Source organism: Octodon degus, unplaced genomic scaffold (genome assembly GCF_000260255.1).
Source record: "Octodon degus isolate 3935 unplaced genomic scaffold, OctDeg1.0 scaffold00018, whole genome shotgun sequence".
In the NCBI taxonomy this organism is placed as follows: domain Eukaryota; kingdom Metazoa; phylum Chordata; class Mammalia; order Rodentia; family Octodontidae; genus Octodon; species Octodon degus.
Window position 1 is genome coordinate 21,205,008 of NW_004524594.1, and position 11,620 is coordinate 21,216,627.

The following is an 11,620-nucleotide window of genomic DNA, read 5'->3' on the forward strand; positions in this document are numbered from 1 at the left end:
ATACAAAAACCCAAAACCATTCTAACACTTGCCTACTGAAATCAAATATATACAGACGAAAACATTCCATCCTTAGTATATGCCAGTGTTTCTTAATAAGATCTTATATTCAAATTTACCAGAAATAAATTATCTTTACCTCAGGACAACCAAATATGCACACCATCACCAAAATAAAATTTCTATTCTCTCTCACTTAAGTACCTTCCCAGGTACAAAGGCCTGCCTCAGAAGACCTGGCTTTAATAATGTATCCATAAAGGGACTAAAGTTTTCATTTAAACAAACAAACAATGCCAAGTCTTACTTTAGAAAACAAAAACATTAGTTACATACTTCTGTCATTTCCTAGCTGTTCAACTCCAACATTCTAAAATAAGCATCCTAGTTCCAGAAAGTATAACTTATGGCCCAAATCAATCAATCCATCAATCAATTGATCTATTTATCTATCACCTTCAAAGTTACAAAGGGCTAGAGATATAGCTCAGTGGCATAAGTGCCTGCCTGGCAAGCACAAGGTCCTGAGTTTGATCCCTGGTACCACATGCCGTGCTGGCCACCAAAACTGGGCAGGTCAGTGCTGGGGAGGCTGAGACAGGAGGATCACTATGAGTCCAAGCTGTGTAGCGAGACCCTGTACTAACTAACTAACTAACTAACTAACTAAATGATTTTGTGCTCTCAAGGGGAGATAGCTCATCAGCATAAGCACCTGTCTGGCAAGCACAAGGACCCAAGTTTGATCCCCAGTACAAGAAAAAAAAAAAATTATGCCCTAATACATGAAGTAATAGTCAATAACACTATAATGCAACGTACTTTGTAATTCAATCAAATTTAATAACGGTATATAGCATGGGACTACACAAACTTTAACCATTAAGTTAAATTAACCTTGTATTATGTCTCTCTTCTCAACTTTATGTTCCCTGGTCAGTAACTACAAACAATACAAAAGAGAAAGACACACACAAACTAGCAGTATAGTGCTGAGTGGCTGGGCACTTGTCTAACATTAAGGAACCCCTCACCATACAAAAAGAAAAAAAAGGAATACAATGAGAGAGAGAGAGAGAGAGAGAGAGAGAGAGAGAGAGAGAGAGAAAGAGAAAGAGAGAGAAGCAACTATTAAAAATGACCATAGCTGGGTGTGGTACTGTATCACCTGCCTGCAATCACAGTACTTGGGATGCTGAGGCAGAAGGATCACTAGTTCAAGGTCAGCCTGAGCTGTAACTTGATTTCAAAGCAAGCTTGAACTGCAGTTAAGGTCCTGCCTCAAAAAGACCAAAAAAAAAGAAAGAAAAAGAATAAAAAGTGACCACAACTCTTTAAGGACAATGGAAAAAAAAATTTTTAAGAGCCTTTTAGTACTTCATTTAATGGAAGTTCTTCACCCTTCCTTTATCTTAGTCTTAACGGTCCTCATATAAGACCTCACTTAATCAACAAAAAAGGGTGTGATATGATTACTCACTACACAGAGATATTAAGAGTTTCAGCCAATCACAGTAACACACGTCTATAATCCCACCTACTTGAGAGGTTGAGGCAGGAGGATTGTAAATTCCAGGCCAGGTTGGTCAATTTAAGATTCTGTCTCAACACAGAAATACATGGGGCTATAACTCAGTGATAGAGTGCTTACCTCATATTCCTGAGGCCCTTCATTCAATCCCTAGTAGCTCCCCCCACACACAGAAGTTTACTAGACAGACTAACATCTAAATAAGCCACCAACATATTGTCTCTTATCATAGGACTGTGGGATGATGAGGCAGGAGAATCCCAAGTTCAAGTCCAGCCTAGGCAACTCAAAGACACTCTCAAAAGTTAAAAATTAAGGGAGTGATGATATAGCTCAGTGGCATTGCATTTGCCTGGCAAGTGCAAGGTCAGAGTTTGATTCCCAGTAATAAATTAGCTTGGGGATACAGTTCAGTGTGAAGGATCTGGGTTCAATCCTTAGTCCCACACACAAAAAAAGTTGTTATAGAAGATATTACACTTGAGATATAATTTTGTCATGAAATCACAGAAAAGACATTACCCTAAACTTCAAAACTGTCACTCAAAATTCTGAGAAAGTACCCCAAAATACTTCCAAATTTTTCAAAAGCACATTTGCCAAAAGAAAAAATACGCTAAATAAGGAAAAGGTTAATGTGTGCAACCAACAGCAACCATTATTAAAATAAAAATCTTCCCAGGACAAGTTAATCCTTGCTTGGGTCTTTTTACCATATTCCATCCTATCTTGTAAGTTTTGCCTGCTGAAAGACCTTTCCTCTATGGACTAGTTCCTAAGATCCCTCATATCTCCTTAACAGTCCAAAAATATTCAGCCTTGCCAGGTTTTAACACACACCTGTAATCCCAGCACTTGGGAGACTGAGGCAGGCAAATCACTGAAAGTTCAAAGCCAGCCTGGGCTACCGTAAGTGTAAGTTCAAGGCTAATCTGTACTACTACACAGTGAGACCCTATCTCAAAAAGAACAAAACAAAAAACTTGACACAAACATAAATTCCACATAACAATTGACTGAGGATGGAGTTTTGCAGTATCCTCTTTTTTTTTGTTCCCAAGAAAAGTTTAATTCAAATGTTAGAATATCAAAACAATTTCTAAAATTATATTTAAAAAATCCACCACTGATAAACTTCACTGTAAAAGACATAAAGAATTATAATTGCCACACATGGATACAGAACCAGTGGTAAATCAATGAAATGAGGCTTACCAAAACATATGTCTGCTAATATACACCAAATCTTTTTAATGGCTACATTAAAAAATGGGGTCTTTCTCAAAAAGAATGATCATTAGAAAATCATTTTTCCTCCACAAACTCAGACTAAAATGCAGAGCACAATAAAACCACCATAAATTCCTTAAATAATCTTCTAGGCCTTTCAGTTCAACTAATTTTACAGATCACATACAACTCCATGTCTTTCTTTACAGTCCACTCCAGCAACACAAGTTCAATTTTTTTGAAATGAATATATGGTTAGAATACTAATAAAGTTCTCTGTGACTAAGGAAAACAAAAATCAAACCTTAAACTCTAATAGGAAAACAATGAGAATAAAGCATATGCTCACACATTAAATTCTTCCAAATCATGACTAAAATTTCTTTCAAAAACATATAGCTCAGGAGGCCAGGGAGATGGCTCAGTAGAATAAGAGCTTGCCTGGCAAGCACAGGGCCTGAGTTCAATTCTTGGTTGGGGGGGGGGGAGAAAAGAAAAGAAAAAGCAATTTGCAAGGGGCTGGGGAGATGGTTCAACAGAATAAGCGCTTGCCTGGCAAGCGCAAAGGCCTGAGGTCAATCCCCAGTTCCAACAACAACAAAAAATATAGCTCATACATTCCTCTCAAAATACAAATATAAAACTTCATCAACCTCCTTAATTCTGTGCTTAATCAATCCTTCAACAATGCTGCAAACCTATCAAAGTGTTAATTTATTAATCAACAGTACTACTCCCCAGCTCAAAAATTACAAATGCCTGCATCGCATAATCCTAAAAAAAGTAACAGAACTATCTTTCTTCAAACTGTTTTGCTCCTAAACTTACATCCTAATGTGATTTATTCATCCTAATGTGATTTATTCAATTAATTACACTCTCAGTATTATAAAATTAGGAGTCCTTGTCTCATTGTAATCTAAAGTATCCTTTGATTTGCAATGGTTTCTATAAAAGTTAAAGCTATAATTCCATTTCAAACGTGATATTAAGGCTCTACTTGGCCAAAACCCAAATAAGATATTAATATTTTAATGCCTCATAGTAATATATAGTCCTTCTTTGGTATACAGAAAAGCCAACTGAAAAGTTTAGTAACACTAAATTCACAAATGAAAACAAAATATTTTACTTCAAAACTGGAGGAAAAAAATGAAAGAAAATACTAACCAATCTCTGGCTGTAACGAATTCTTTCTTCTTCGGGTTCCATCTCTCACTCTTCTGTTGAAATTACTATAAAGAAACCACTCCAGGACTGCCTTCCTCTTCCTCCTTAGGAACCAGATTTCAACACTAAAGAATAATGATATGAGAGATGAGAACTCATTCTCAAACTTATGCTTTCTTTCCACAGAAAGAAATACTATATTTAAGGTATAAATTAAAGGCTAAGGAATCAGTTTCCTCTTCATGGGTTTGGGACCTCTCTGCTCTTGGGCAAGTAGTTCCATGTCACGTTCAACATTAGTCACCACATACAACTGTCCGAGGCCTAAGCAAAAGGAGATGTTGGTTTCAGTTCCTTGTGGACAGGCCACACCACTTATTTCTGCCCACGGGATGGCAATTACCAAAGCTTCCCTTTACTGCTGCATTAGCCCAAACACACACACACACTCACACACACACTCCCCACACCTCAGGACTTTTATCTCTAGAGAACTGACCAGGTGAAGCACACACTAATCCAGATTCTGAACAAATTAGTTCTTATACCTACCAGTAATTAGAAACTAAGGGAAAGAAGGGCAGACTGTCTACTACACTATATTTAAAAAGGACAAGAAATCATGATCTTAAGATCTCAAAACGATTCCCCATACTCCCCCAGTAAAGCAATATACAACTGTCGCCACAGACCTACCCTCTACCCCAACACAATATATGCATAACTCTGAAACAAATCCGAGAGTTGCAAATCAGAGACAAAAATCAAGTCTAATCTCTTTGGGTAAAGCAATAAATGAAACAACTGGATCTGTGGAGAACAAAACACACCCTTTCCAAAAAAACATAAAGAACGGCTTGACGCGACAGTCAACCCGTAACAGCATGCAAGGGTTTTCATTTTTCTAAATATTCTTATGGATAATGGCTTCCACGGGGAATGCAAATTTTTCCTTTTGTAACTACAGTATGGGCACGTTAACAGCATCCTTTCAGAACTGCTAGGAGACCAGAGGACCCGGTGACATAGTTTGCCAAAGCAGTTCGTGGCAGTGTCTTCCCGGAGGAAGCCTTAGCTCGCGGCCGGGGACGGTATGTTTTGTACACCCCTGGTTGAGGGCAGCCTGCTCCGGACGAGAAAAACGGTAAACCCTGCCACCCGCCCCAAGAAAAGCGTCCCAATGGTTCACCCGTCGGAAAAAGAAATAAAAACTTTAAGTCTTTGATAACAGAGCGAACCAAACTTCCCAAGGCGGAGGGGGGAGGGGGAGTCTCACCGGGGATTCTGCTCTTGAGTTCTTGTCCAAGTGAGAAGTGAAAGATTCCAAAAACTGAGAGGAAAAATTAAATCCCAAACGTCGTCTTCGGATATTCCGTGGATCAACCAAGTATCGAGAGGGTCAGAGCGACCCGTAAAAGAGGAAACAGTTGCTGGATCCAACCTCCTCTTCTGGCTTTGGAGACCAGGCGTCGGAGGCGTCAAAAGAAGGCAGCACGACCCTCTGCGCCTGGCCCGGCCCGGCGGTCAACAGTCCGAAGCCTGGCCCAGCCGAGCCGCGGGGAGCGCCCTCCTCGCCGTACCCTGGGCCAGCAGCAGCCGGCCGCCTCGGCGCCCAGAAGCGGCAGCCGATCAGCTGAGACCGGCCGCGCCGAGGCTCCCAGCACCGCCCGGCCCCCCGGAACGCGGGCCCTGGCCCCGGGGGGCGGAGAGGGCGGGAGTGGCACGGCGCGCCGAGCTAGGGGCCCGGGCTACCCTCACGTCTCCCCTTCAGCCCGGGCTCAGTGCTGCGGGACGAGCCCCCAGCTACTCCCCAGTCGCAGACGAGGGAGTGGGCCCCCTGGCGTTGCCCCTCCTCCCAGAGAGCCCCCTGCCCAGGACAGACAGAGCAGCGACAGCCCCAGCCGCTGGGACGGTGCTCTGGGAGCTGCAGCCGTCGCCGCCGCTGCTGGGGAGGGGTGTTGTTTCCCTCACACAGGAGGAGCCGCCGAAGCAGCCGCCGCCATTTTGAACCCGTCAGACTCTCACATACACACTGCTCTCAGAGGAGCACTGCGCAGGCGCCGCCTCTCCACCCCTCCTCCGGTCAGCCTCTCCACCCTCACCACCTTCTAGTTTCCCTTTGCTTCTTACCGCTCTCCGGGTGCACGTGAACGCGCACGCGTCACTCCCCTCTAACGCGGACACAGAGCCGGCGCGCGCACGCGCGGATGCGTCGGCCTCGAATCGCCCGCGCCCCAAGACGCCGACACGGCTCCCCGCCCCCTCTCGCGTCAGCCAGCCCGCCCTCCCGTCGGCCTCCCGCCCCCGCTCCCCGCCGGCCTTCTTCCAGAACTCCGGCCCAGCCGGCTTCCCGCGCCTGCGCGCAGAGCGCCATCCTCATCTGCGCGCGCCCTCCCCCACACACCCTCCCTCGAACGCACACACTCCGCCTCAGTGACCCCGCCCCTCGCCGGCCAGCTGCGCCGGCCACCCTCCCCCACCTCTCCTAGGAGGCTGGTGACACCCCCCGACCCCCCACCAAGCACCACATCTCCCCTAGCTCTGGGGAACGGCTCCCCCTTTCCCCTTCAGCCGTTCTGCCCCAGGCATCCCGTCATAGTCACATAACCTGAGGGCCGGGTGGCCTGGGCCAGGGCAGCCGTCACCCGCCACAAAGCGTAGTACCCCAGGGTCAGGCTGCTGCGCCGGGGCGACCTGACCTCTACGTCCCACTCAGGGCTGCCCACGAGGAGGGGACACGGGCAGCCGGTGCCTTCCAGCCTGCTGCCCACCCCTTGCGCTCCGGCCCATGGGCCAAGGCCGGCCTGCCCGCCATCCCTGGACAGGCCCCAGCGCCCCGCCGCCGAGCCCGTCCGCCTTGGGCGCGGGGGCTCCTCGATGCAGCAGCCCGGCCTCGCCTCACCCACTCCTCGCCGCTCCGAAGGGGCAGGAAACGGGAGTAGCATGTCTGTCCTGGGCTCGGCTCGCTCAGGAGAGCTTCAGGCGCTGGACACGGACGTCCACAGGTGCGGGGCGCGGGAGTGGTCTCCGCGACGACGGCCCGGGGGCAGCGGTGACTGGCGCGCCCACAGCGGGCCAAAGGCGCCCGGAGAGGTGGCCCAGGAAGCCCCCGCTCCTCGGCCACGCTCAGGTTTCCGCAGCGCCGGTGCCCCCGGCGGCCCGGGTGGGGCGTGACCCCGCCCCCGGCGAGTCGGGGCGCCCCCCACAGAGGGGTGCGCGGCCCGGCCCCAACCCCTGGGCCTACCAGCCGCCCAGGCCCGCAGCGGTCAAGGAGGCCCGGCCGGGAAGATGTCTCCTCTGGGTGCACGCAGCTTCGCGCGAGGGTCAGCGACGGGGCAGCGGCGGCCCGAGCTGCGCCGGCCCAGCCCGCAGACGGGCTCCCGCGGCTCGACAGCTGCTCGACGGGCAAGCAGGCTCCGGACGTCGACGGAGCTCGGCCAGCGGTATCCAAGCAGTGCCATGCAAGGAGCCCAGCTGTGATCAGAGCATTTTACAGCCAGTCGCCTGCTTTGGGGCCCGTTTAAATGATAAATCCCATAAAGGACAGTGGCTTGGGCATTATATATCCAAGTGCTTGAGGCTGGCACTTTTGGCTTCACTGCACTCTTCCTAAATGGTGTCACACAGGTCCTTTTCTCCCTATACTACACTGGTTTCCTACTCATCAAGCTCTTGATTCCTGGGAACTAGGAATGGAGGAGAGAACATGGTGAATCATAGAATGTGCATAAACAGCCTTCAACCCTTAGTAAGATGTGAATGAAAGACAATTGAAATAATATCTTCTGTTTCTACCAGAGTTTGAACTCTAGGGTAAAGGCGCTGCATCAGCTCAGGATATCATTTAGCACAAGGTTTTTCTATGTACAGACTTAGAGTTTGACATTTGCTGTTTTGTTTCACATCTTTAGGAGGCAAAGTGCTTTGTATCTTTTATATTCATTTTAAAGATAAACAGTTGAAGTAGAAGATTAAAGACTTTATTACATAGTTACTCCAACAGAGGAGTCCAGTGTTCTTCTATTGCTCACTGAAACGTACCACAAACAACAAACAACAAAATAGGTTCATTCCTATGGTCTCATCATCTTGAATTCCAGTCACTGACCAGTATTCTTCATTTTTATTTTATTTATTTATTTTTTTTTTTTGCGGAACTGGGAATTGAACTCAGGCCCTTACACTTGTCAGGCAAATGCTTATTCTACTGAGCTATCTCCCCGGCCCCTGTATTCTTTATTCTGATACCAATTGCTCTTAGACTAATCATTGAAATCTTATCAGGTCTTAGTCCTTTTATAATCTTTCAGACTACAGTAAAATACATTTTAAAAGCAGTAGTCTTGGGCCCGGGGAGATAACTCAGTAGAATAAGCGCTTGCCTGGCAAACATAAGGGCCTGAGTTCAATCCCCGATAGGTATCTCGCTCTCTATAAAATCATCAGCCTGCTTTGTTTTCAAAGATTTGCACCCCTTTGTGGTGGCACCTCCCCATAATCCCAGCACCTGGGAGGCTGAGGCAGGAAAATCATTTTGAGTTCAAGACCAGCCTGGGCTACCGAGTGAGCTCAAGGCCAGCCTGAACTGCATAGTGAGATCCTATTTCTCTGTCCCTCTTTTTAAAAAGCAAAAAAAAAAAAAAAAAAAAAGATTTGCTGCTGTCAGATTAGTTAAGTGTTGGGTCTTATTTGCTATTTGCAAAATAAATAGCTTGTATTTCTTTCCCACTCCTTATAACTCAGGGAATATTCAGGAGCAAAGAATTAGAGATCTGTAGCAGTAGCTCAAATAAGTGATTAACCCTTAACAAACTATACTTGTGGTCTTCAGTAAAACTTGTAGGGACTGCCTCCAAGTTTAATTTAGGTAGGTGTGCTGGGTGGAGGCACAGAAAGTCTCCAGAAAAGTAGCAGCAGTGCTTATTTTCGATGGGACCTCAAGTGCAACAGTTTTGTCAAACTTTAGATTGCTCCTTCCCACTTGAAAATCTTTTGGTAGTTGGTCTGCAGTAAGGGACATGGATATTTAAACAGATGTATACACAATGGTTTTCCCACAGACAGCTTTGTTAATATACCAAAGCAGATGTGCAGAGTGAGATAAGAGATAGGCAGATGGCTAGTAACACACCGCCCCCCCATCACAATGGCTGTGATTGGCAAGGGAAGATCTGTGAGGCTCACTGTTTTGCCCTGAAAGAACCATTTTCAGAGCGAATAGAGCTTGGGAGAACTCTGAAGAAGACCACTAGAACTATGAATCAACTACATGGTTTCAACTGTGGCTATGAGGAGGGTAGTGTGATGTATGGCAAGAAGGGATGGGGAAAAAAGTCCTAGAAGCATTGAGAAGTTCCCTGGCTGGAATAAATTTATGTCTTGATAAACTAATCTCTGCTTTCACATCACCTACTTCTTTGCAGAGGTTTTATGTGGAAGACAACTCTCTAGCCTTGTTCATTATGTTAAAATGTTTCCAATTTTCCTTCAGCTGTTAAAGAAGAAGTAAGGATGTCCCAAAGGGTGTAGGTCTAAAGCAAAATAAAGAACTTGGTCTTCAGGATGCACCAGGAGACCACATAAACAGTGGTTGAAGAACTTTGGCAGCAGAAACCGAATGGCTGTTCTGCTGGTTTCTGGCTACTTCATTGTTTTGTTTTGTTTTTTGAGACAGGGTCTTGCTTTGTAGTTTAGGCTCACCCTCAACTCTCTATGAAGTCCAGGCTGACCTGGAACTTTTTAAATTTTAGGGAAGGGTCTACCGGCTATTCAGGGTCTCACTACTAGATTAGACTTGTAGTGATCCACCTGTTTACAGCCTCCCAAGAGCTAGGATTATAGGCGTGCACCACCATGCCCAGTCTCAATTGCTGTTGCAGAGTGCTCTGGGGGTGGGGCTGGCACGGCAGGCCCAGGGATTGAACCCCCATCCTCTGTGCATGCTTGTAGACGCCTTAATCCTCTCAGCTATCTGGTCAGCTCTCTTTTTCCATTTCTGAGACAATCTTGCTGTGTTGCCCAGGATGGCTCCAAACTCCTGGGCTAAAGTGATCCTTCTGTCTCACCACCTCCAGCAGCCAGGACAACAGGTATTGGCTATACTTCTGACCTCTAGTTTTAAGAAAAGTTTGGAATAAAAATGTTTCAGTATTTAAGCTGTCAGAAACTCATTTCTCTCTAATGAAAAAGAGAGCCTGGTACAGTGGTAACATCTCTGTTGCTGGGACACTGAGGCAGAAGGATCAGAAGTTCATGCCCAGCTTGGGCAATTCAGTAACTTATCTAGACTGTCTAAAAAAAAAAAAAAAGAAAGAAAAGAAAAGAAAGAAAGAGAGAAAGAAAAGAAGAGAAAAGAGAAAAGAAAAGAAAAAAAAGACAAACCAAATAAGTAGGACCAAGGATTTAGCACCTCTACATTGCTAGAGGACCCCTGTGTTCAATCAAATAAACAACTTTAAAATAAGTAAAGCACAGATTCTTATGCTGTTCCTTCCTAGGACTGTTATAGATTCAAATGGATTAAAGGTAAGAATACTCTTTGGAAGCTGGAAGAAAACAAGGATTGCTATCTCAGCATGGTGGTGTATGCCCATAATCCTTGCACTCAGGAGGCTGAGGCAGAAAGATTTTATTTATAGGCCAGCCTGGCTACATAATGAGGTTATTGCAAAAAAAAGAAGAAGAAGATTGCTGATTCTTCCCTTTTAAAAAATTTATTTTGCTGTGGTAAGAACATTTAATATAAACTTTTCATTTTGTTTTTTTGAGACAGGGTCTCACTGTGTCATCTAGGTTGGCCTTGATCACTAGGTAGTCCAGACTAGTATTGAATTTGAGATCTTCCTCTGTGAGCCACCATACCCAGCTTCCCTATTATTTTTTTTTTCTGGTGCAAGGGATCAGATGTCAGGGTGTCATATATGCTAGACAAATCACTTACCATTGAACTCCACTCCAGCTCTATCCCCTTAACCAGTCTAGATCTGTACAGTTCATTTTCCTATTTCCTTTTTCCTAGATGAAAGATTTGAATAGTTGCTGAGGACCTTATGCCCAGCACTAAATTAAGTTCTTGGAAAAAGGAGATTTGAGAAATTAGACTTGCTTTTTACCCTTGAAGACTTCACATCATGGAAAAGACCCTGTAAAGACACGACACATTTAGAGAATAATCCTCTTTACAATGAATCATGGAAAGATAATGTAGACAGTAAGAACTGGACGCAGAATTGTACTTGGATTTAAGCCCCATGGGCAGGAAGTTTTGTTCATTTTGTTCATTCGTGCGTGCTCAGTGCCTATAACAGTGCCAGGAGTGCTGGCACTCATTGTGTACGTTTGTGGAATGGATGAATAAAATAATGCAGTGGCGCTTTTGAAGGAGGCAGTAGTGTGAAGGCTGGCGGGCTTGCAGAGTTTGATTTTGAAAGAGTAAGAGAGGCACATATATCTTAGCACATAAGGTTAATAAAATAGTAATTACTCCCAGTAAACTGTCCTTGAAGCTGACGTGCAGTTGGAATAGAGGTAAAAGCAACAAAAGCTCCCACCGCTGCAAATCCAAGCCAGGAAGTAAGTGTGTATTTTAGACCAAGTTTGTTCCCCACCCCATACCATTCTTAGTGGTTGAACTAAGGGCCTTTGCAGGGAGCTCCCTTCCCAGTCTTTTGTCTTTTTTTTTTTTTTTTG

General features: G+C 45.4%; 1 protein-coding gene across 3 annotated transcripts in view; it reads right to left on the minus strand.

Moving 5' to 3' along the window:
* The window catches only part of Kdm2a (lysine demethylase 2A), a 125,622-nt gene extending 119,450 nt beyond the window's left edge, over window positions 1-6,172 (minus strand). For 2 of the 3 annotated variants that reach the window (XM_023710474.1, XM_023710473.1), the window contains exon 1: window positions 3,932-3,986. Coding sequence is in view for 1 of the 3 variants with exons in the window: in XM_023710472.1 (XP_023566240.1) it covers window positions 3,932-3,973 (42 nt within the window). In the remaining 2 variants the exon portion in view is untranslated. Of the gene's footprint in view, window positions 1-3,931; window positions 4,057-6,061 lie in introns of those variants that run through there. The other variant, XM_023710472.1, reaches the window with a different exon arrangement.
* Between the last annotated feature and the right edge of the window lie 5,448 nt (window positions 6,173-11,620).